General features: G+C 40.6%; 2 protein-coding genes across 3 annotated transcripts in view; one reads left to right on the forward strand and one right to left on the reverse strand.

The window, feature by feature from the left end:
- The first annotated feature begins 1,462 nt into the window (after positions 1-1,462).
- Positions 1,463-26,264, forward strand: part of Gtf2e2 (general transcription factor IIE subunit 2) — a 42,280-nt gene continuing 17,478 nt past the window's right edge. Inside the window, exons 1-3 of one of the 2 annotated variants that reach the window (XM_052162479.1) lie at positions 1,463-1,545; positions 5,246-5,415; positions 21,923-22,014. In XM_052162479.1, the coding sequence (XP_052018439.1) occupies positions 5,250-5,415; positions 21,923-22,014 (258 nt within the window). In that variant the 5' untranslated portion in view covers positions 1,463-1,545; positions 5,246-5,249. Of the gene's footprint in view, positions 1,546-1,587; positions 1,679-5,245; positions 5,416-21,922; positions 22,015-26,264 lie in introns of those variants that run through there. The other variant, XM_052162478.1, reaches the window with a different exon arrangement.
- On the reverse strand, positions 9,723-10,201 carry Smim18 (small integral membrane protein 18). The gene has a single exon (XM_052162481.1). The coding sequence runs from the start codon at positions 10,171-10,173 to the stop codon at positions 9,886-9,888; it is 288 nt and encodes a 95-aa protein (XP_052018441.1). The 5' UTR covers positions 10,174-10,201; the 3' UTR covers positions 9,723-9,885.

The following is a 26,264-nucleotide window of genomic DNA, read 5'->3' on the forward strand; positions in this document are numbered from 1 at the left end:
GACCTAGGCAGGGTTGTCTACCAGAAACAAGAGAATGGCCACCGATAGAAAAGAGGGGAAGGCCGGGCGGTAGTGACACACGCCTTTAATCCCAGCACTCGGGAGGCAGAGGCAGGTGGATTTCTGAGTTCGAGGCCAGCCTGGTCTACAGAGTGAGTTCCAGGACAGCCAGGGTTACACAGAGAAACCCTGTCTCGAAAAAACAAAACAAAACAAAAAAGAAAATAGGGGAAGAATATGGAGAAGAGCAGCAGCAGGAGGGAGAAGAATAAAAACAGATTTGCTACAAGAGAAATGAGTAATTGGTGGGTGGGAAGGGCTGGTGAGCAGGCTTTGAATGTGTAGTGCTTGTGAGTAAGGATTGAGGGAACCTGGAGGCTGACAGCACCTTGTTATGCTGATAAGTTAAGGTTGGCAGCACCTTGTTATGCTGATATGTTAATTGGAGAGCCTTTGGTCACTTTTGCGTGTGAGGGAAATGAGTCTTTTTACTAGACAGGAACTAGAGCTTCACAAGTTCCTGAGGAATTCCTCCTATAGTACAGATTGAGTTAACTAGTACTCGTGGATCTTTGGACTGTCATTTGAAGTTTGAAGAATTGGAGTTTCCTTTGGACCTGACAAAGATGTAGTTATACAAAGCTAGTTTCTGCATCATTAGTATCCTAGTTTGGAAGAGGGGGGTGGTGGTTTACAAAACTAAGACCCAAGGTAACTAGTACTAATAAACTACAGCTACGGGATATTTAAACACTGGATTAGGCTGTACAAACAAGGCTAGGTGTAGGGTGCAGGATGGGCCAATTATTTTTATTATTTGTTATTGTAGCCAAACATCGATGGCACCCACATCTTATGTTGTCAAAAAAAAAAAAAATCAAAAACAGTTCACAGGTCTGAAAAGAGTCGGTGTTCGAAGTGCAGAAGTTGAGCTGTAAGTTTTGAGTTTGAAGTCCAGAAGTTGAACTCGAGGTTGAGTTTGTCTTTATTAGACTGCGCCCCCACCCCCATTGTTAAAGATGGTTCTGGTGAGTGGTATTTAAAATAAAGTAAAAAAGCTTGGCATGGAGCACACATCTGTCATCTCAGCACTTGGGAGGCCGAGGCAGAACGATCTCTGCAACTCTGAGGTCAAAGCAGTCGTTCAAGTTCCAGGCTAACCAGGGCAACACAGGGAGACCTTGTCTCAAAAAACAAAACAACCCACCCTCCAAAAAAAAATTACACACAAAAAAATATTGGTAACGTTGCCAGTTGGGTTAGACTCCAGAGCCCGCAGAAGGAGCTGGTCCTGAGCTCTAACTTTGTGCCAAGAAAAGCGCCTTTCGCCTCTTCTAGTGTGAACGTGGCGGGCAGGCTTAGAGCGCGCTCAGGTCGCCAAGGAAACGGGGCGGGGCGCGCAGTGACGCAGGCGCGTTTTCGGAGCGGCGTCGCAGTGGTTGCCGGGAGCCAGCGTCCGGCCGCCGCACCAGGAAGTGGAGGGCGGAGCCTGGACCGAGTCGCTGCCTCGGGCTCCGCGGCCAGTGGCTCGACTTCCCTCGGCAGGTCCGCGCTGGGCGGGCGTGCGCGCGGCGGCGGGGGGCGCTGACGAGGGGCGGGAAGCCGGCCGCTGTGGGCGGGTGTGCGTGCGTGCGGCCGAGGCGGAGGCCGGGAGGCGGCGCGGGCTGCGGGCGCTGAGGTAGGGGCCGCGGTGGCGGCGGCGGGCGAAGGAGCGAGTCCTTCGCGGGACTCCGCTGCCCTGAGGCGGGACGCGGCTTCCGAGGGGACGCGCGTGGACGCCACGCCGCCGAGCCGTTCTCCAAGTCGAGCCCCTTGAAAGGGGCTCGCTCCAGCCAGCATTGTCTTTTAGGCCGGACGTCCATAAGGCAAACTTTTGGGTTGGAAAGCGGGAAGATTCCCGATGGGCGAGCCGGTCGTGTCGCCTCTGGGCCCCTAGGTTTTCTTCTCTCTTTTTTTAACCGTAGCAGCCGAGCTCAGCCCGTGTGGAGTTGGGGGCCCCATGGCGTCCCCTCCCGACTGGCGTCTCCCCTACCTCTTCTAATGCTGCTTAACTTTTGAGTTGTGTTTGGTATTTTCTCTGAGGAGTCGAGAAGCATTTTCCAGATCGAACTCTGCGGTCCGTTTCTTGGTGTGCTCCGATGCCGGGGCGAGCCGGGAAGCCAAAGACCTAGAGTTAGGCTGGAAGAGTGCAGATTCTGGGGTGGGACCGTGGAGCCTGAAGGTTTTTTTTAAATGTTAGTTTCCCGGTATCTACCCACCTTGAAACGTACCAGCTCTCAGTCGTATATCCTGTTCGGGGGTTTTGATTGACCAGAATAATGTAAAGTGAACGTGGCTAAATAGTTTCTCGACCACACAGGTTAGCACAAAGATGTATTGGTAGTAGTTGTAGTACAGATGTTGGAAAAGGAGGAATAGTTAGTTGAAACACCGGAGAGTGTAAATGGGTGGTTAATGCCTTTATTGGCATCATATAGATAGAGGTCTCTTTTATTTTAGAGAGCTTTGCTAGGGTTCCAGGACTGGAGCACTTTTTCCAGCTGTGACCTGAGTTGTGCCTCTCCTATTCAAGTTTTATTTGTTAAAATTAGCCATACCACTAAATGCCTAGTCTTTCAGTCTTGTAGGCATTACGTAGTTAAGTCTGAGTTGTACAAGTTTGATCTGCCCTAAAGTCTTTATTAGAAGTCCACTGACCTTATGAAATAAAATAGAAATGTTCCTGTTTGAGGAATTGCGGACTGCCGGTTTCCCCTGTCTCCTCCTTTGATTTTTTTTTTTCTTACTGTTTTCGTGCGTTCCCCCCTCCCTATATCTTCCTCACTTGCATATTAACAGTTAAAGTCAATTTCTTACCTAATACAACCAAAATAACAATTACTCTTGAAAAAAACAGTCTTTCATAAATACTTCACTTTCACAGTTGAGCCAATATGTACAACACTGATAGTGCCCCCTTTCCCAGACCTCGGAAAAAATGGCATTTAGAGCAGTTCCGTAGATTATTGCTCAGATGTTAGGAATTGAAACTGGGACAAGGGTGTTTTAGACCAGGGACTCTTCAACTCGCTTTACATGACGTTCACTGAGTTTTCCTTAGGAGTGTTTTTCTGAACCTGTCACACTGCCACGTGCCTCCAACAAGTTTATCTCCAGTCTCCATCTTCCCGTTTTTAATCAAGGAACGCAGTGCCTGTGGAGCCAGTTAGGATGCCTCAGTTTCCTTCAAGATGTGGAAGCAATACTTAGAACTGAACTTGATTGAGGCTATGTTTGGCCAGGCTAGTGACTTAGTACTATAATGACAGGCAGCTGCAGTGAGCTCCCCATTGATATCACAAAGGCACAGTTGATATTCCATCGTGTACCAGGTCAGGTTGCTAGGCATTTTATGTTCAGTACAAAAGATGTATTAAATGCATTTTTCAGCTTAAGGTATTTTAAGTGTATGAAAGGGTTATCAGGTATAACCCCATTGAAAGTCAGGGAGCCTCAGTGAAGCGGTCTTCCCCCACCCCTAACTGAACACTAGTCTTAACAGTGTGAAATTCTTTCACAGGGGCAAGGGTGAGCTTTTCTGAATCCTCCTGCAGAGTGCTAGGAAGAGAAAAGAATTTTTGTAAGATTCTTGGCGATACAACTGGCGGTTCTTGTCTTCTGGTTGTGTTGAGATTGCTTGGAGTTGTAGTTTTATAACTGGGGGTGGGGTGGGGATGATCATTTAGTTCTACCTCCTAAATCAGGAATTTTCTGTACACTTTTTTCCCCTCCATTGTCTTTCTATGTAGTCCTGGCTGTCCTAGAATTCGTATGTAGACCCTTATCTAGAACTCACAGAAATCTGCTTGCTTCTACCCCCAGAGTGCTGAGATTAAAGGTGTGCACCACTATGTCCTGCTTCTGTAGATGTTTTTAATACCTTAATTCAGCTTTCTTAGTTAATAAGAGAACACTGGTTTTTAAAATATACCATTTATAGCAGTTCTGATTCCCGTTCCTTTCCTTTCCCTCCCCTCCCTCCCCCTTTCCTCCTCTCCCCCTTCTCCTGAGCCTAAATTTGCTTTCTAACTTCTGCCCAGATTTTGTTTTCTAGAGTACTGGCACATAGTATATAATGTGAGCTTCAAATGTGAACTATGCTTGTAATTAAAATTTGTGTGTATGATTGTGGGGCTGGAGATTTAACCTAGGGCCCCATGCAACAAGGCAACAATATATATATCCTCAGATAGAGCCATCGAGGGGGGCGGGTAACTTCTCTGTCTCTCTCTCTCTCTGTTTGTGTATATGTATGTATGTATGTATGTATATGTATTTTATAAAAATACTTACATTTATTGCTATTAAGTTATAAATCTGAATCTATACACTGGGAAACACTGAAACTTCTTGCTACAGTAAATTGTGTCAGTATATGGCTAACTGAAGGATATACTGTTATTAAAGAAAAAGTGAAGAATTCTGAATACTTAAGTCCTTACAGTTACAAAATTTTGTTCCCTTTGATTTTTATTACACAAATCTCGATATATGCACATTACTACATATTACTGGAGATAAAAAACACCATTCAAAATTATTAGTTGCATATTTTGGACTCCTCTTGAAGGTAGCTGTTTGCACTGATAAGGCAGCAGAAATTGGTTTAGGGTTTCTTGGCTGTTCTGTAAAGTTGGCATAGTTATTAGAGATAGCATTCTGTGTTTTTTCCCCTCAGTGAGACTATTTACACTGGTCTGTGGTTTGGCAGAAGTGACTGGGCATTGTCCCTTTCAAGAGCTGGTTCTTGCATTGCTAATGAAGATACTCCCCACTCATCTCACTGTTGATAAGCTGTGCTCCCTGAAGGAGCTGGTGATCTATTCATTTGTTACATGACCTGCAGATAGAAGCCAGATCCCAGGTTGTACCTTGTAGATCAATCTCATGACGGTCAAAGTGTAGCTGCAGAGGATGAAAGCCATCCATCCACTGACAATCGCTAGAGACTTCTAAATGTCATTCATTGATGGCTGAAATGGGGAGACTCTAGTTGGCAGCTGGTTCCTGAAGTGCTTGCTCATGAGATAGTCCTGGAAGTCCTTGTGCACCACTGCTCCAGCCCTGGTCGTGCCACTTACTGTGTAGCTGCTCTTTAGAACAGTGACACTGTATTTTGTGGAAGTTAACTTGCCAAAGGCTGTAGACTTGGCATGCAGGTTCGAGTGATCTGAATTTATATTAAAGGTTTGTATTTGTCTTGTAGCATTATGGATCCAAGCCTATTGAGAGATCGAGAGCTGTTCAAAAAACGAGCTCTTTCCACTCCTGTGGTAGAAAAACGTGCTGTGCCTTCTGAGTCACCCTCCTCCTCATCCAAGAAGAAGAAGGCAAAAGTCGAGCACGGAGGCTCATCAGGCTCTAAGCAAAATTCAGGTAAGGACAACTGTTGTGACTGTTCATAACAGTTGTTCAGGAAACTAGTAATGGCAAGTTTACTTTCTCCTTTGAGATATGGACTCTGTGCAGCCCTGGCTCCCCGGAACTTCCAGTATAGACGAGACTGTCCCACAGAGTTGGCTGCCCATGTCACCTGAGAGCTGTCACACCAAACAAGTGTAATTTTTTTTTAACGATTTACTTATTTTATGTATATGAGTACACTGTAGCTGTACAGATGGTTGTGAGCCTTCCCACTCTGAACCTAAAGATTTATTTAGACACACCAGAAGAGGTCGTCAGATCCCATTACAGATTGCTGTAATGTGGTTGCTGGGATTTGAACTAGATTACAGATGGTTGTGAGCCATCATGTGGTTGCTGGGATTTGAACTCGGGACCTTTGGGAGAGCAGTCAGTGCTCTTACCTGCTGAGACATCACATCAGCTCCAAGTGTAATATTCTTAATGAGTTTCTTGGTTAAATATAAAGAATTTAAACCCATAGTATGTTCTCAGAACCCAAATGGCAGCTTGTACCTACCTATAACTCTGATCTCTAGGGTCACATATGCTGGCAAAACATCTGTAAAATAAAATGAAAAATTGAAGGGGGAAAAATTTTAAAAAACAAAGCCCAAACCTATGATCTACTGAGGGTTGGTTACAGAACATGCTATTTAAAGCTTAAAAATATAGGGCAAATGTTTTTTAGTAAATATGGTGCAACTATTACTCCCACTTGAGAACATTTTCATTCTCATTCAGCGGTCTGATGCTCATTTGCGGTGACTTCTAATCCCAGCCCCAGACAACCTATGATCTACTTTCCGTCTGTACATTCGCCTTCTAGACAATCGTTCTTTTATGCGTGGCTTCTTTTACTTAATGTTTTTCATTTTTATCCGTTATTGGGTGAATCAGTATTTTATTGCCAAAGAGTATTCCATTGTATTGATATATCACAGTTTGCTTATTTTTTGGTTGATGTACTTTAAATGCATAGAATCTTGCTGTGTAGCAGAGGCTAGCTTAGAATTCACTAGGTGGGTCAGTATAGTCTCAAATGCAATAATTCTTCTGCCTAGAGACTTAGGCTGGAATTTTCTGGATAATATGAATTTATGTTTAGCTTTTAAAGAAACTAACAAAATGGCTGTTGTGCTTTGGTCTTTTTGTTGCTTTGCTAAGACACTGACCAGAAGTACCTTGGGGAGGAAAAGGTTGTTTGACTTACATACAGCCCATCATGAGGGAAACGGAGGCAGAAACTGAAGCAGAGACCACTGGGTATGGTGCTGCCTACTGGCCTGCTTCCCCTTGTCAAACTCCTCTTCTTCCTCCTCCTTCAAGATTCACATATGTGAGTGTTTTGTCTGCATGTATGTCTGTGTAGCACATGCGTGTCTGGTGCCTATGGAGGACAAAATAATTAATTGGATTTCCTGGGATTGGAGTTAGAGTTACAAGCTACCATGTGGTTACTGGGATTAAACTCCTGTCCTTTGGAAGAACAGCCTATGCTCTTAACCACCGAGCCATCTCTTTAACCTTAGCTTTCATGTACAACTTAGGAGTATTAGCCCAGCCAGGGCTGTCACTGTCACAGTGAGCTAGCCCTCTCACATCAGTTAACTTCTCAAGATGGGGCCCGCAGATGTGCCGTGCACAAAGCCAGCTTTAATGGAGGCGGTCTTTGATTAAGGGTCCCTCTTCCTAGGGGTGTCAAGTTGATAATCAGAGTTAGCCATCACAGTAAGTAGATTGTTTTGCCTTTCCACCGGAGACGAAGAAAGGTCTAGTTATTTCTCATCCTTACCAATACTTAATTCTTTCTTGTCTTTTTGTTTATTTGTCTTGGTTGTAAATGAATATTATAACGGGAATGTCACTGTTATGTTTAATTGATTTAGTTTTTTTGAGACAGAGTCTCTTATTTTGTATTTCAGGCTGATTTGTAGTTCATCGTATAGCCCAGACTAACATGGCAATTCTCCTGCCTTATCCTCTGATGCTAAGGTTATAGGCATGAATTACGAGCTTCATTGTGTTTTTATTTTTCTTCTTTATTTTTTAGATTACTTTTTTGAATATTTACGTGTGTGTATGTATGTGTACTTCCTGTGTGCCTGGTGCTTTCAGAGACCAGAAGAGGATGTTGAGTCCCCTGGAATTGGAGTTAGAGATAATTGTGAGCCATTGTGGGTACTGGAATCCAAACTCAGGACTTCTGCAAGAACAGCAAATATTTTTAACTCCTAAGCCATCTTTCTAGCTTCCAAATGGTGTGTATGTGTGTGTGTGTATGTGTGTTTTTACACTGATCCTACCTGCCATACCTTGTTTGATCTCTTCTTATCTCTTAAACATATTCCACTGTTCTTGGGAAAGATGTACCGCTGTTGGTGGGGTGCTTGCCTAGCAGGTATGATGGCCTGAATTTGGTCCCTAGCATTATATAAACTGGGTGTGGGGACACAAAGCTGTAATCTCAACAGAGGGTCAACGCTTCCATCATACGCAGCATTTTTAAAAATTATTTTTTTAACGATGTCTTTGAAGTGCATTGGTATTTTGTGTGCATGTATGGTGTGTGTCTGTGAGGGTACTGGATCCCCTGGAACTGGAGTTACAGACAGTTCTGAGCTACCATATGGATTCTGGGAATTGTACCTGGGCTCTCTGGAAGAGCAGCCAGTGCTCTTCACTGCCGAAATATTTCTCTAGCCTTGTTTGTTTATTTTTTTTAAGAGACACTTTTACTGTGTAGTCCAGGTTGGCGTTGAACTAACAGTCTTCCTGCTCAGCCTTTCTTTTTTTTATTTTTTGTTTTTTGTTTTTGTTTTTTTGGATTTGTTTTTTTTTTGTTTTTGTTTTTGTTTTTTGTTTTTTTTGGATTTGTTTTTTTCGAGACAGGGTTTCTCTGTGTAGCCCTGGCTGTCCTGGAGCTCACTCTGTAGACCACACTGGCCTCGAACTCAGAAATCCGTCTGCCTCTGCCTCCCAAGTGCTGGGATTACAGGCGTGCGCCATCACTGCCCGGTTGCTGAGTCATCTTCTAACCCCCAAACTGCCACAGTTCTTAATAGATATTTAATGTCTTTAATACTCTTATTAGAGACAGGTGTGGTAGGGTAAACCTGTAATCCCAATACTCGGGGAGTGGAGACCAGCTTGGGCTGTACCTCAAAATAAACAAAACAATCCCAAATCCCAGGGCCTTGAAGAGATGGCTCAGTGGTTAGAGCACTAGTATCTCTTCTAGAGTCCAAGCCCCACATGGAGACGCTCAGACACCTGTAACTGAGCCCCATAAGGTCCATGTCCTCTTTTGTACGTACAATAGAACATTCATATATAGAAAAATACACACAGAAAAATCAATCTTGCTGGGTAATGGTGGCACATGCCTTTGATCCCAGCACTGGGGAGGCAGAGGAAGGTGGGTCCCAGTGAGTTTGAGGCCAGCCTGGTCTACAGAGTGAGTTCCAGGACAACCAAGGCTACACAAAGAAATCCTGTCTGGAAAAACAAAGACGAAACAAAGAAATAAATAAAAAGTAAAATAAATTCCAATCCCAACCCCTTAAAACTCTGTCAGCTCTAACAAAATCTTTTCACCTTTCTTAGCAGGTTTTGGTGTGTTGAATATCTTTAGATCCTGATAGAGTGAATAAGAGAGAAGTAAAAATAAAAATGCCATCAAGAAATATAATTTATATCACATAGTAGTGTTTTTCAGTTTGGAAATACCCTAGACTCCTGGACTAAATGCTTTTTTGTCAGTCAGTTTGTGGGAATCGTATTGTGAGATACATTCATATTAACACTAATGCTGTGTGAAAGTCAAGTCATTAAAAATATATTGTCTTCAGTCAATTTTGGAGTTCTGGATTTTAAATAAATAAATTTGTGCCATGGTGCCACGTGCCTGTAATCCCCTCACTTTGGAGGCTGGGACTTATTGTTTGAGGTTGAGTTTAGCCTGGGCTATACATCAGGACCGTCTCATCCCCTCCCTCACACCATAACATAGGTAATTTATATGCACAAGTCTTATTCTGGGTTTAGAGGCACAGTTTAAGTGGGGTTTTGCTACCTACATACTACTTTTTAATCCATGACCTTGCCCAAGTTACTGAGGTTAGCAGTTGTGCTTATTTTTTGTGCTTTGCCCAGAGACTGGACACTGCTGCTCAGTGTGTCCAGGAGTAGGTGCTGGGGATGCTCATCTAGCTTTTGAGTTGCTGTATTCAGTAGACTGGTAAGTTTACATTATGAACTGCTTATTTAATGAGGCTACATACACAAGAGTGCACATTTCACATGGTTTCTTTTCTACTAGAAATCTTTTAGCCATTCAAAGTCAGATCAGTTTTGTAGTAAAGGTTGGCCTCAGAAAAATTTCCTTTTTCCCAGAAGAGGCAGAGGCTGTTTTTCCAGCTTTTGTTTATCTTCTGTGGAAGGCTAGACTACCTCGCTGTCACGTTTTCTGATGTTGTCCATCATACTTCTGAGAGGATTCGGCTCGCTTTTCAAGTCCTTCACGGTTTTGTTCTTCGCACAGCAGCAGCAGTCAAGTGCCTCATAGAGGAAAGCCAGCACAACTAAGGCCACCACAGTGAGTATGAACAGCAGCAGGATGGCAAAGCAGGCGGTGTTCCAGCTGTCGTGGAAAGGGTAGATCTTTTGGACTTGAAATCCGAGGTACTGGTAAACAGAAGTCGTGGTTTCATTCCAGTGGCTGGAAGCCATCCTTAAGACAGCGCTTCTTGTGCTCCTGTTTGGAATCTACACAAAGGGGGGAAGTGAATATATAACCAAAATACTGATGGCTGCATTCAGATCTCAGCAGTGCAATTCCTTAGTAAATGTATATAGTCACTGCAGACTTACCGTCTAACAAAATTAATGATGGAATTACATGCAATTTTGTGTGTGTGTGTTTTTGCCAATTAGTTAATTATACTCTAGTTTTTATGCATTTCACTTATTACGTAATGTTTGTGTTTGGGACTCATACACACAGAGAAAGGTAAAATTTGCTTAGGGAATTTACAGCTAATAAGGGGAAGCAACTGCCAGCTCGAAGCTTGGCTCGAAGCAGTGCTCAGTGAGCAGTTATCTGAGACCATGGTTTCGTCCCCTTTTCTGTTCTCCTTCCCCTCTTTGGTTAAGGTCTCCTTCGGAAGAACAGTCAGTGCTCTTAACCCGCTGAGCCTTCTCTCCAGCCTGATAATAGTCTTAAAATATTTTCATAGCTGGGCGGTGGTGGCGCACGCCTGTAATCCCATTACTCTGGGAGGCAGAGGCTGGCGGATTTCTGAGTTCAAGGCCAGCCTGGTCTACAGAGTGAGTTCCAGGACAGCCAGAGCTGTACAGAGAAACCCTGTCTCGAAAAACCAAACCCAAAAAACCAAATATATATATATATGTATATATATATATACATATATATATATATATATATATATATATTCATAAATGTAAGTGACCCATGGCCAATGATTTAACATGAATGAGTTTAGGGCTGACAAGATGGCTGAGAAGGTAAAGATGCTTGCAGCTAAGCCTAATGAGTTGAATTTGATCTCTGAGATCTACATGGTGACCTGCAAATTTCTGTCTGAGTTCTGTTTGCATCTTGTAGCATGTGCAATAGTCCTTTCCCATGAGTAAAGATGTAATTTTTTTTTTAAAATGGGCAAATTTAATCCTTTAAGTGTCAATTGTTAATTTCATCAAGACAGCTATTGAGTTAAATTTCTGCTTTTATACCACTGGGCTACTACTACCTTGGTCCTTATCCTTTGGCGTTTTGGCTTTGTTTTTAAACTGTTTTTCTCATTGTGGTCTTAAATTTGGTTGCAGTTAAGACTGACTTGGAACTTTGGACCTTTTTTTCCTTTGCCTTGTTAGTACTTAGGTTATAGTAGTGCATTACTATTCTTGTTGACTTCAGTACTTTTTAATTTTGTTGACCTGATACTTGTTGTTTCTTACATGAGAGTGTGAAGATGCAAATTTGCTGTTACAGAAACACTGTAGTTATTTATTTTTTTTCTTTTTTGAGATGGGGTCTCTAGCATAGCCTTGGCTGGCTTGGAGAAACTCATCTGTTTGCCTCTGATTCTTAAGTCCTGGGATTAAAGGCATGTGCCACCACTGGCTTCTGGTTGTTGTTATTGTTGTTTTTTAAATTCTCTCTAAACAAGGTTTTTCTGTGTAACCCTGGCTTTCCTGGAACTTGCTCTGTAGAACAGGCTGGCTGTTCTCAGACTGACAGATCTGCCTTCTGCTGCCTCCCTCAGATTAAAGGCATGCACTACCACTGCCTGGCTCATTATCTTGAATTTTACAAAGTAGTTTAAATCTTTTTGAAAACAGTCATTAAATGCCTTATACAGTTAAAAAAAGGAATAAAAATATGATTGTATTTACTTAATTTGCCAATACTTTCTATACTTTTTCTTTTCTATATACTTGTAAACAGTTTCATGTATATTTATAACAAATATCACCCATCCACTGTGTACTGAGTCGTTTTTTCTAAATTTCATAAATTGTCTTTTATGTGTATATTTTATGTTTTATGTAAAGAAAATGTCTACACAGTACATAAAGAGTATAATACCCTTGGCATTGTGGTCCAGGCACCTGGGAGACAGAACAGGAAGAGCATGAGTTTGAGGCCAGCCTAGGCTACAGTAGGAGCTCCAGATGGGTCTCAGCTTTATAGTGAGACCTTTATCTCCAAAAAGCAAAAAGAGCACAAAATGAGCCCCTGTATAATATTGTGTCTTTATCAGTTGTTGGACACTGTGGTTACCCACTTGCTTCTGTCACATGCGTCATTGGAAAGCAACTCCTACACAATATTTTATCTAGAAATAACTCAGCATTTATCTTCTGTTTGGTTGCTTTTTTTTTTTTTTTTTTTGAGACTGGGTTTCTTTTGTGTATTCCTGATTGTGTATCAGGCTGGCCATGAACTCAGAAATCTGCCTGCCTCTGCCTCTCTGCCTCTCTCTGCCTCTCTCTGCCCCTCTCTGCCCCTCTCTGCCCCTCTCTGCCCCTCTCTGCCCCTCTCTGCCCCTCTCTGCCCCTCTCTGCCCCTCTCTGCCCCTCTGCTGGGACTAAAGGCATACACCACCGCCACCACCACCTGGGTTTCAGTACTTATTTCTAAAAGATGACTGTTTCTAAATACAAGCATGGTGTTTCCACATCCAAACTGTGAGTTCATATTGGTTTAATTTCTTTGTCTTCCTAGTAAACAGAATTTTATGATTTTATAAAGTTATGTTTTATAAAGTTTTCATTTCTGTTCTAAATCAGTTTGCTCTTTTACAAAATCCCACCTCTCTGGCTAGCCTCTTACATACTTCTATATTTTGAAGGTTTAAATTCATTATCTGAAGCCAGAAGTAAAGACTTAAATACCTGTTCTTTTTGCATTTAACACTTCTTTTTCGCCAGGCAGAGGTGGCGTACGCCTTTAATCCCAGCAGAGGCAGAGGCAGGCAGATTTCTGAGTTCATGACCAGCCTGGTCTACAGACTGAGTTCCTGGACAATCAGGGTTACACAGAGAAACCCTGTCTCGAACCCCCCCCCCCAAAAAAAAAAGCCTTCTGCTTCTTGGCAGTGGGAGACAATAGATGTAAGGGGTGATGTGTAATTGAATTACGACTCTTAGTTGAGGAACATAAAAGTTACATTGTTAGTAGGCAAGGTATGTCATTCTATGCTGCATTTCATTATTTTCAAGCTATGTTTCTAGATCCAGCATTTTAAAATTACCTTATCTTTGGACTGTTTGCTTGAGAGTACATTCCTTTTTTTTGGTTTTAAATTAAAATAGATTTCTTTCCATATAATATTCTGAGTATTATATCCCAACCCCATATGCCTCCCAGTAGAAGTTATTTAGTTCTCCAATACCCTCTCATCTGGATCCACTCCTTCTGTCTCTCCTTAGGAAAAAGAATAGGCATCTAAAGAATGATAATAAAAATAAGATAAAACAAAAACAAATCAATAGTACAAAAAAGCCAAACAAGAAAAAGAGCCAGAGAAACAGCACAAGAAACAAGTAGAAACTGAGACACACCCATTTACACAAACAGGGATCTCATAAGAACATAAAACAAGAAGCCATAATATTTATGCAGAGACCTTGTAAAGTTATATAATGAAATCTTTAAAAAAAAAAAAAAGACCTAACATTATGAACCAAAGAACCTCCAAGGCTGCCACAGAGTTCATTTTGTGTTGACCATCTACTGCTGGGCATGGCTCATCTTACCCAAAGTCTGGTTTGCTTCCCTAGTGAGACGCCCCTGGAGAAAACCCATTTTTATCTGCAAGTGGCAATCAGCTGGAGGCAGCTTCGGCTGTAGGGATGGGATTGTGGGTCCATTTCCCCTTTTAGTCCTAGGACCTCATCTGATGGAGGCCCTGTGGAGTGCAGTCTATGGGAAAAACCAGCTGCCTGTGCTTTATGGTACCATTGTCACAGAATGCACGTGATGCCACTTGTGCCCATAGGCTATTATCCACGTCTGTGTTAGCAGTGCCTCAGTTTGAACAACGTGGATGCAAATGCACAAATACCCAGAAACCTGGTTACATAGAGACAACATTTAGGGCTGTGTGTGTGTTTGTGTGTGTGTGTGTGTGTGTGTTGGCTTTTTTAATAAAGGCACATGTATGTGCAGACTTCCGTGTGACTTTACACTAGTATAATGTGACTATTTTTGCAAGGAGACCACATATTGTCACAGTTGCTTTTATGTTAACATAAATGAGTTTTCAGATTCTTTATGAAGAGCAGAGGTAATAGTGATGGATAGGAAGACTCAGAGTTCAGAAACGATCAAACCCAGGGCTAGGAGAGCACTTGGCCACTGCCTTATGTACCGACCCTAGACTGTGCTTGCACATGAACATTCATAGAATGATTTCCGATGACATGGAGGAATAGTATGTTTACCAAAGGTATTTCTATGTTTTGCTGAAAGTGTCTAAGCAGTATGAGAGAGAAAGTATATTATGAGTGGTGGTTTGAGTAAGAATGGTTCCCATTAGGATCATATATTTAACTATTCAGTCACCAGGGAGGGAGTGTCATGATTAGGGTTAGGAGGTGTGTGTGGCCTTTTTGGAGGAAGTATGTCATTGGAGGTGGGCTTTGAGGTTCCAGTAGCACATACCAGGCCCAGGCTCTTTACTGTGGATCAGGATGTAGCTCACAGTTACTGCTCCAGCACCTGCCTGGATGCTGCCATGTTCCCCACCATGATGATAATGGACTAGCCCCTGAAACTGTAAGCCAGCCTTCTATTCAATACTTTCTTATATAAGAGTTACTGTGGCCATGGTGTAGAACAGTGACTAAGATGGTTTTTCAAGTTTATGTTTATGTTATGACACTTTGCCACTGTCAACAGTGTTGAAGCTGATGGGAAGTCAAAACATTGCTGCATTAGTTAGCTTCTGGACACCTGAAACGAGTAAACCTGGATAGTAGGCCTCACTGTCTCCCTTGTTCAATGTGTGTTGCTTCAAAGTATAGAAAAGTAGGCTTCGTGTGTGTTAGGTTTAAGGTAAAGCCTGCATCTTATGGCAGTGGAATTGGTATACTTAGCACCTAAAAAAGAAGTACACCACGAGGATGTCCTATTCTGGACTATAGTTTTCAAATTAAAATTAAATTTATATAGGGGCTTGAGAGATGGCTCAGAGGTTGAGACTGCTCTTCTTAAGGTCCTGAGTTCAAATCCCAGCAACCACATGATGGCTCACAGCCATCTATAATGAGATCTGACCCCCTCTTCTGGTGTGTTTGAAGACAGCTACAGTGTACTTAGATATAATAATAAAGAAATCTTTAGGCCGAAGCGAATCGGACGGACCAGAGTGATCAGAGGTCCAGAATTCAAATTCCCAGCAACCACGTGGTGGCTCACAACCATCAGTACAGCTAAAATGTACTCATATACATAAAATAAATGCAGCTTAAAAAATTTGTATAAAGGGAATGCTATAAACATTTTATAAAGACTGGGAGAACATGATTAAAATACAATCAATAACAGTCTGTACTTTGTGGACCACCTTTGTAATTTTGTTATAGGAATGGGAAGCTTGAAAGAAAATAATTTTTAGTAAGGTTTTGTTTTGTTATTTTTGCTATATTCCTTGTACCTGTTTCCTTGTACCTGTTTTTCTATCCTTTTCAAAAGGCCCAAGTGGAATATTTATGGGGATAGGTCTTATGACCCTGGATCTCCAGAGTAGAAATTATGATTTATCTCTAGTTATGGTGAAAACTGGTAAATTGAATTCTCTGGAACTTTTAAGCACATCACTTTGAAATATGATCAGTTAATTGTAATAGCCTTTAAATATAGAGCCACTTATTCAGGCTCTGAGACTCAGAGATAAGGTATACTTGAGACCTCCATGAAACTCCATTTATGTGAATAATAGATATATCCTATGAAAATGTAGGCTGTTAATGAATGTTAAGGCAATTTGAAATTATAAAGCATAAATTAACTGTTAATTGTAGTTATTTTTATATTGCTTGGCTCCCATATTGTATGGTAAGCAGAATGGTTTCTAGGTAATTAACCTGCTGTGCTGAACTTGAGAGATCTAGTGTCTAGTTACAGCAACCTTTTGAGTTTTTCAAGAGATAATGTGTCTGTAACCTGAATGCTACGAAACAGAAGGAATAGAAAGTATGAAAAGCAGAAGTTTAAAAAAAAGAACCTAGGAGTAAATAAATATACTTAGCATCCAAGCCGGATATTTAGATTGTTAAGTCCATGCAGAATTAGGATCTACTAAGTAGGACTTACATCTTCAGATACTGTTCGCAGAAATTTGGATGATTATGAGCTAGGAAAGTAATTTTACTACGTAGAATCACTGTTGTACCTTAGCCAGCTCTCCTTAGGACACATTTAATTTTAAGATGTGCTTTATCAAAAAGGAATAAATTTGTATGTATCAGTACCAGTTTAAGAGTAACCTAATTGCTTTAAATTTTTGTGTGGCTTTTGTAATTTAAAGGATATTTTTGTTTAATAACATGGTTTGTATTGTGAGATTTTACTGTGAGGAATTATTTTAATTAAGATGTTAGTAAAATTAGATGATTTATAAATTATCTCTGCTTCCAATAAAATACAACTCACATAATGATACATGTTAAAAAATGTTTATATAAATTTTCTCGGCTCCCCCTTCCTTAATACTCAAAGTCAAATATAAATAATTTGAATTATTTTCTCATTTATTGAAATACAAGCCTTTTTGTAACTCCTTTTTACCATTCAATATAATTTGTACATTTAGTCAGAAAGCTTTAGCCAAAGGCTTTGCTATTTTAGATTTTTTTCCTTTGAGAAACATCCTTTGTTAAGACAGACCAGACTGCTGAAATAAATTTGCTTTGAGAAAATGAAATTAGCAAAGACTCAGGTTAAACATCAAATGCTTTTGTCTTACTTAAGGTCTGGGTAGAGATCAGATCAGGAGGAAATGTAATGAATTTTCCATTAAGGCACAGATGGCAAGGATGCTTATCAAATAGCACAAGGCAGTCGTCATTTTCATGATAAAATCTTACCAAATAATGGTTTAGTGCGTTGTCTTTACATCTTTAGCAGGCATAATGCTTTCTGGCTTTCACGGTAAAATATTTTCCAACTGCTTTATGAGGGCATGGACTACTGAATAAAAAGGATCAAATAAACCTACCTCTTGTCTGGAAAGATGCTGTGGAAGCGATGGTACGGTCTGTTTGTAATGCAGTCCAGTGCACAGCCAAGATGGAGCTGCGCTTCTATTGGTCCGACGCAGAATGCAGCTGACAGTTCCTCTGTGCTCATTTGCATTAAGCCCTGAGGAGTAGATCATTCATAAACTGAATGATCTGGGCAATCACCTGCCACCTCTTTTAATATTTTGGTTTTTCTTTTGTCTTTAAGCTAATTTTTCACATGGGAACAGTTGCTGATTTCCTAGGTGTCCCCTTATAGAATTGAATGTCTTTCTGTGAACAGTGTAGTGCTAGGGTTAGAACATAGTCTCTAGAGGCAGTTACCTAGGAAACAGCTGCTCAGTGTAACCACTTTGGTAAAATATTAGCAGGAAATGTGTATAAAATCTCATAAATAAGCTTAAAATTAAAACTTTTTTTCTCAATGTATTCTCAAGTCTTGACTTCCAAAGTTATGAACACATTTGTATTTGGGAGAAATTTTGACAGAAAAGAAGTAATATTTTAGTTTTTTAAGTGATAGTAGAGTTAATTTAGTAGGATAATTTTGTTTTTCTAAATTGTAAGTTATAGACAGCTTTTATCTTTTAATTGGGTCTAAGTCCAACTGGCTTGGGTGTTCATTATTTTTAGTTATGGTGAAAAGAGTTTGGCCTAATCATAGCAGAATCAAGATTTATTTTTAAAGGAGTAGTAAAAGCTGTATATGGTGATGCATACTTTCAATCCCAGCACTTGAGAGGCAGAGGCTGGCCCGGTCTGTATAGTGAGTTACAGATTACATACTGAGACCCTGTCTCAAACAAACAACCCCACCAAAAATCAATCAATGGAATGAACAAACCAGTGGGAGATTAGGTAAATCCTTGATATATATATATCTATTTATCTATGTAGATAAATTATTATATCACCTATAAATATATAGATAAATCATATGTAAAGGTAAATAAAAATATATAGATAAATCATTTCATTAGTTTCTGGAGCTATAACTCCTGGTTATAGGAGTTTGTGGAAATGCCTTTATTACATTGCAGTAATCATTCAATAAATATTCGAATGTTGACTTGATTGGTATTGACTTAGTTCTAGGGACATTGTGATAAACAAAACTATATGTGGTTCATAACTAATCATTTGGAGTTTTTAATATACTGTGATTTGTTTATTTATTTAATTATTTTTTGGGGAGGTTTGAGTCAGGGTTTCTCTGTGTAGCCCTGCCTGTCCTGGAACTCACTCTGTAGATCAGGCTAGCCTCGAACTTAGAAATCTGCCTGCCTCTGCCTCGAAAGTGCTGGGATTACAGGCGTGTGCCACCACACCCAGCCTTTTTTTTAGTTTTACTAGTTTGTTTTAATACAGTATTGTAAGATAAACAATAATACTAATTAAAATGCTAGTCTCAATAGTACGGGCCTATCATCTAGCTACTCAGGAGTCTGAGGCAGAATCACAAGTTTAAGACCAATCTAAGTAACTTTTTAAATAGTATTTTATGTCTGTGGATGTTTTGTCTGCATGCATGTCTGTGCACCACATATGTGCCATGTGCCCACAGAGGCTGAAGGCAGATGTCAGATCCCCTGGAACTCTTGTTATAGGTTGTTGTGAACATATGTGTGGGTGCTGGGAATGAACCCTGCAGAAGCAGCAAGTGTTCTAACCACTGAACTATCTCCCCAGCACCAGTCTAAGTAAGTTAATGAGACTGTCTCAAATAAAAAGTAAAAATAGGGCTGGGGTTAATTAAGCTCAGTAGTAGAATCTTTGCCTAGCACGCGTGAGGTCCTAGGTTAATGCATATTTATGGATGTCTCTGTTCTGATGGAATAATAGCGTGTAAAGGGAATTGGGTAGACCTTACCTAGGGCAACAGGACAGGGTTACAGCTTGATTTAAATCAATGCCTTGTTATGACCCTCACAATTTTTATCTTTAAAAGAGGACAGTTAGAGCTGGGGAGGTGACTGAGTTGGTAAAGTGCTTATTGTGTAAGCAAGAACATCTAAGTTCAGGGCTGGAGAGATGGCTCAGTGGTTAAGACCACTCACTGCTTCTTTTCTCCCGAAGGTCCTGAGTTCAAATCCCAGTAATCACAACCATCCTTAATCAGATCACAGCCTTATCTGTAGTGTCTGAGGACAGCTACAATGTACTTACATTAAATAAATAAATAAGTAAATAAACAAACAAACAAATAAATAAATTTTAAAAGAGCATTTAAGTTAAAAAAAAAAAAAAGAACATCTAAGTTCAGATTCCCAGCTTCCATATAAATGTCCCTGGCACCCCAGTACTGATGAGGTGGACACAGGAAGGTTACTGGGGCTTGCCAGCCAGCTGGTGAGCTTCAGGCTCCATGTGAGATCATTTGGAAAAATATAGGGCCAGGAGAGCTGGCTTAGGGAAGAGCACTAGCTGCCCTCCAGAGGCTGTTGGCTTCATTCCCAGCACACACATGGGGCAGACAGCTCCAGGCCATCTGATACCCTAGTCTGGCCTCTGGGGGCACCAGGGCATTCTAGGGGTAATAGGCAAGACACCAATACCAAGATAAAATGTAAAAATAAAAAAAGCTGGAGCAGCAGGTGAAGACCAACCCTCCACTAAACACATAAAAGAGGACATAAAACCTCTTAAAGAGATTTTTTTCCCTATGAGAATTAAACTTGAAAATCACTTAGTGTGATGTTTGGCAGATAATAGGTTCAATAAAAGTTACTAATATTAAAGGTCTTTTAAACGTCTTGGGGAAAATAATCACATAGTTAGTATTTCATAACTGAAACAAATGTGTTATTATATTTGAGACAGGGTCTTCTGTAGTTTAGGCTAGCCCTGGAGTTGCTGTGTAGCAGAACACAACCTTAAACATTTTGTAAAATATTTTTTATGTAATTTTGTATATGTCTGTATGAGCATATGCCATATGTGTGTGAATGTCCTTGGAGTCCAGAAAACGGCATTAGATTCCCTGGAGCTGGCTAGAGTTACAAGCAGTTGTGAGCCGCCAGAAGTGGGTGTTGAATTGAATTCATGGCCTCTGGAAGAACAGCAAACAGTTTTGTTTTGTTTTTATATTTTATTTTATGTTTTGAAATAATATAATTACATCATTTTCCTTTTCTCCTTTCCCCTCTCTGACCCCTCCCATGTACTTCCTCTTTTGTAATCCTGTCTCAGCCTACCAAGTTATAAGGCTATAATTATGCCATCACCCCTAGATTTGGAAATAGTGTATGTAAGGGCATATCAGCATAACAGTAAAACATTCTTTTCTTTCCTTTTTATTTACTTATTTATTTATTTATTTATTTATTTATTTATTTATTTATTTATTTAGGTGGGGGTGTTTCAAAGCAAGATTCCTCTGTGTAACAGAGCCCTGGCTACCCTGGCCTTGATTTGTAGACCAGGCTCGCCTTGACCTCACAGAGCTCCTTCTGCCTCTTCCTCCCAAGTGCTGGCAGTAAGGCATTTTTAATGTTGCTAGTTTGGGAACATAGTATACTTTGATGTGCCAGCTGAGTTACTTTTTTCAAAATTATAGGCTATTTCTAAGGGAAATTTTCAAATGACATTGTATTTTAGTATTGAAGGAAAGAAAACATGCAATAAAGACTTTTCACAAATTTCAAAGGAGTATTATATTGCATCTAGAAACTTGTCTTGGATCTCTGACAATTGTTGTGTTTGACTGTGGTTGTTCTAATGCAGTCTTTTGTTTAAATGGTTATTACTGAGCTGATGCCAGGAATAGCTTCTCCTCGTTCCTTATTTAACTCTCTCTGTGGATCATCCACGTGGGAAGTGTACATTTGATCTGTGAGCTTTGCTAATAGAATGTGTGCTTCTGAAATGCTTTTCTTGAATTTATAATGAATTTTTTAACCTTTCTGACTGTGACTCATGCGTTTGTGATACTGTGATGGCATTAGGGTTCTGTCTGTAGGGAGGCAACACAATGGTAGATGTTTTGAAACAATATGTAAGGATTTCTGGGAGGAGAGAGGCAAGAAGGGAGATGGATAAAGACAAAAAATTTGGGGAGATAGATACCAGTCTGGCCATCACTCATTGTGTTTATAATATTCTCTTGTCTAATCATTGGAGGCCTCTTATCAGGTTTAAGGTGGGAGTGGAATGAGGCACAAAGTACTTAGAAATAATTGTATTTTGATTTGGGTGTGGTGGCGCAGAGCTTGAATTTTAGCTGAGGAGCTGAGGCAGGTGGATCTTTGAGTCAGAGGCTAGAGTGATCTACTAGTGAGACCCTGTCTCAAAACAGCAACAACAAAAGATTAGTATCTGGGCTAGTGATGCAGCTCAGTGTTAGAGTGGCAAAGCCACACGGGGACCTGAATTTGGTTTCCAGCCCTCTCCTTCCCAAACTATATTTTAGTGCTTTTAAATTACATTTAGCCTGGGATTTGGTATAACCTCATAATTCCAACACGTTTGAACTGCTGATGAGGATGGTGAGTTCAAGACTAACCTATAGTGAGACCCTCTCTCTAAAGAAGGGTAGGTGTGTGGGTGGGAATTGATAATTCAATGTACATGCATGAATTTTGTGAATTTTGCCAAAACATAACAGGATAGACTTCATTAGATGAAAAAATTCAAAGAATATTTATTTTCACTACTCAAATCATAACACATTATATGAAAATGTTACAGTAATTCATTTGAACTTTATTTCCAGATCATAACAATGGATCATTTAACTTGAAAGCGCTGTCTGGAAGCTCTGGATATAAGTTTGGTGTTCTTGCTAAGATTGTGAATTATATGAAAGTAAGTACTTACATAACAAAAATCCTCTTTCATTTTATTTGATTAAAGGGGAATTAGATCTGGGTTTTCAGAAGTTAGATAGCTATATAACGAAGCCAAGAGTTATTAAATTATTCATTTTAGTCTGTAGTTTATTATATGTTGTGTATACCTCAAGAAAGCCCTAAAAGATACAATGCGTACGGCCTTTGTCCTCTATTAAACTGGCATTCCAGCAATGCGCCTGACTAGATGTAGCTGACATTAGAGTCCAGGACACAACCTAAGCTCTGCATCCTACTTAAAGGAGAAAGCCAGCCGTGGAGTGGAGTGGTTTCCTTCATTGATCTGAGCAAAGAAGCTGCACACTGGAAGCTGTTTGGCCGGTCTCTGCTCTCCAGATCTTAGAGAGTGCTGATGCAAAAGAATTAGAGGCTGGGTATCTGCCTGTGTCTGAGTTCTATAGTTTGTACTTGATTTCTAATAGAAACAGTTTAGTTTGTATTTCTCATTATCAGATGATAGTAAATTCTGACCGTTCCCTTCATCTGTTGCCCTGTGTGTACAAGTTACTATTAAAATCTACTACTGATAGGATAACAAGAAGACCGTCCTCCTGGAGAGCTGTCAGTCAGTTGAAGGAAGTTGACAGTGGTTTACAATCTTATTAGCTCCTAATTTTACTTTTCTTAGTAATATACAAATAAAGTTAGCAGATTTATTGTGATGACAAACCTTCTGATTTGAGCTGCTTTGCAGTCACTGATAAAGAATGGATTAGGATAGGTTGATTCAGTTTGCCTTGTATACCAGTCACCCATCCACATGGAAAGGAATGTACTCTTCTTTCAGTGCTTTCTGTGTGGCATGCTTGTTAGTTATTGATGGGATAAAGTAGCATTTGGCACTAAATATGCTGCTGTTTTTAGATTTCATAGGTTTAAGTGTAGAGAAGTGAGTGCTCATAAAGTTAAATTCTAGTGGAAGTTTTGTGACAAACAGTCTTCTAAGTCATGTGCCAAAATCCATTTATCTTCAGGCATCTGTCATTTGATACAGTTTTGTTGAAAACAGAACAGTGGAAACTACCTAACTTGTCAAAGGATTTGTTATTGTTAACTACTTATTTTCTTAGCTTTTAGAAAATGAGTCAGAAAGGTGGGACTTGGGCTATACAGCTCAGTGACAGAGTGCAAATGTAAGGCCCTTGGTACCATCTCTAGCACTGCAAGACAAAGCCAGAACAAGCTGGGTGTGGTGACATACCCTAATAATCCCCTGTATAGGAGGGAGATGAAGGAGAATTATAAGTTTCAAGGCTTATGGAGGTCAGAGGATAACGAGAAGTTGGTTTTCTCCTTTTACATTGTGAACTCTAGAGATCAAACTCAGGCTGTCAAGTTAGACAGAAAACACCTTTACCCCCCCCCCACCTGCCTTTTTGTTTTTAATTTTTTTTAAATTTAATTTTATGTATATGAGTATATTATAGCTGTCCTCTAACACACCAGAAGAGGGAGGGCATCGGATCTGTTCTTTGACCGGCCAAACAGCTTACAGATGGTTGTGAGCTACCATGTGGTTGCTGGGAATGAACTCAGGACCTCTCTTAAGTACTGAGACATCGCTCCAGCCCTCTTTTATTTATTTATTAAAAAAAAAATGTTAAAGTCATGGTGGACTATAGAGTGAGTTCTAGGACAGCCAGGGCTATACAGAGAAACCCTGCCCCGGGGGCGGGGGTGTGTGTGAGAGGGGAAGAACAGCTTGGTAGTCATAGAAAATAATATTTTTGTTAATTAAGGGAAATGGCTTCCCAATTGATAATGCTTTAGCTCTTTAAGCATTTTTTTCCCCCAAATTAAAGTTAAGGAATGAACTTTGGGAATCTGAAGAGAATTACTTAGATTTAAATTTTTGGATTGGGGAAAGTGTATTCTCTTTGTTTTTACCACACACTTCCCTAAGGACAGCATACTTTTGGATAATACTGAGTAGAGTTGAGGTATGTTAGGATTAGAAGAGGAGAAACTGTTTAAAAGGGAAACTTATCAGTTTTACAAATTCTATCAGACTTTGGAATGTTCTAGGTGGGGCCACAATATCCTGTGTCTCTGTCAGGCATGGGGGGACAGCGTTGGAGATCAGACTTAGGGTTTTGCCTTGCTAGGCAGCCTCCCTCTATTACTGAGCTGTGCTTTAGGCTCTCCTCAGAGTCACTGTCTGGAGGATGGCTCTGACCATCCTGTCCCAGCTCCCCAGCTCCCCAGCTCCCCAGCTCCCAGAGCTCGGGTTATGGTGTGCTGCCACGCCTGTTAGGTTGTGTGTGCTAGGTACTCTACTCACTGAGCTATAGCCCCATATCATTAGTTTTCTTTTTTTAAAAGATTTTTGTTGTTGTTGTTATCTTTGTTGCAAGGTCTGTTGTATGGATTTTGTAGATATAACTGTGTCATAATGTCTAAAGGTTGGATGTGCCTGAATTTAAGCAAAAAGACCTTGCAAATTTTGAGTGGAAGTAGGCTGTACCTTTCCTTCCTCCTAAGGCCTGTTTGAAAGGACAAATGTGCATATCCGATAGAAGGTGACCTGTATACTGGCCAGGTTTGTCAGTTGTTCTCTCCCTCACCTTTTGGAAGATCTGATAAAAGGAACTTTAAAAGCAAAATAGGTAAATACTAACAACAGAAGTGCTTGTAATAGACCTCTTTAGTTGCTCACCAAAAACCATGCAAAGTTCAAGGAGCATTATAGGGGAACTGAGATAGATAGAGTGATTGTAGCTCATTGCTGTGAAGAGACACCAGGACCAAGGTAACTCTTACAAAGGCCAACATTTAATGGGGCTGGCTGCCTTACGGTGTTAGAAGTTCAGTCCACTATCATCATGGTGGGAAGCATGGCAGCATCCAGGCAGATATGGTGCTGGAGGGACGGAGAGGTCTACATTTGTTTTTTTTTTTTTTTTAAAGATTTATTTACTTACTTTATGTATATGAGTACACTGTAGCTGTCCTGTTGGTTGAGAACCACCATGTGGTTGCTGAGAATTTGAATTCAGGATCCCTGCTTGCCCCAGGCCTAATGGTTTATTTATTATTATATGTAAGTATGCTGTAGCTGTCTTCAGACACACCAGAAGAGGGCATTAGATCTCATTACAGATGGTTGTGAGCCACCACGTGGTTGGCTGGGATTGGAACTCAGGACCTTCTGAAGAACAGTCAGTGCTCTTAACCACTGAGCCATCTCTCCAGCCCCAGAGTTCTACATCTTGATCCCATCTTGATCCAGAAGGCAACATCAGATTGTGTTCCTTAATGGGCGGAGTTTAAGCCTAAGGGATCTCCCACTTCTCTCCAAGTGACAGACATACTGCCTCCCGCGGCCACACCTCCTGCTAGTGCCATCTCCGTGGGCCAAGCGTTCAAAACATGAGTCTATGGGGGCCTAACTATTCAAATCATTACAGTAGTTTTACAGCAAGAAGCATGTGAACACACACACACACACACACACACACACACACTCTCACACACACACCAAACTAAAAAGCACACAGAAAAGACAGATGTAAGAACTTTGAAATCAAAACCCTAAGAGCATTAGGTATGGGGTTATTATATGATAATCTGGCAATTTAAAACAGAAACTTAAAACAAGAGGGTTAGATTATTATTAGGAAAATAGCAAAACATGGTCCATTTTTAGAATAATTTTAAAAAGTAGCTAAAACCATTTTTTTTTATCTTCTAAGTCTTAGAAGTACTTGCTCTCCTCCAGATTGCCATGTGAGGGACGGATGCCTTGTCTGTGAGATTCTAGGTACATCCAGGAAAATCATTGCTCCTGTTTTTTGTTTTTTGGTTTTTTTTTGGATTTGTTTTTTTCGAGACAGGGTTTCTTTGTGTAGCCCTGACTGTCCTGGAACTCACTCTGTAGACCAGGCTGGCCTCGAACTCAAAAATCCGCCTGCCTCTGCCTCCCAAGTGCTGGGATTACAGGCATGCGCCACCACCGCCAGGCCCATTGCTACCTTGTATTCAGTTTCTCTCCCAAACTAGTGATCATTGTAAGGACTGCCCATATCCAGCTTTTTCTTTGCTTTCTGACTATATTTATGATGCGTATGGGCGATTGGGGATTGAACAAGAAAGTACTTCGCACACTCACTTGTATCTCTAGCACTCACTCTGACTTTTTTGTTTTAAAAAAGACTGTAGCTGTCCTCAGACACACCAGAAGCGGGCATCAGATTCCATTATAAATGG

This window comes from Apodemus sylvaticus, chromosome 18 (genome assembly GCF_947179515.1).
Source record: "Apodemus sylvaticus chromosome 18, mApoSyl1.1, whole genome shotgun sequence".
Taxonomy (NCBI): domain Eukaryota; kingdom Metazoa; phylum Chordata; class Mammalia; order Rodentia; family Muridae; genus Apodemus; species Apodemus sylvaticus.

What these genes read in the sequence shown, in the direction of transcription:
- Smim18 (XM_052162481.1), bottom strand. Translation starts at nt 10,173, where the DNA reads ATGGCTTCCAGCCACTGGAATGAAACCACGACTTCTGTTTACCAGTAC.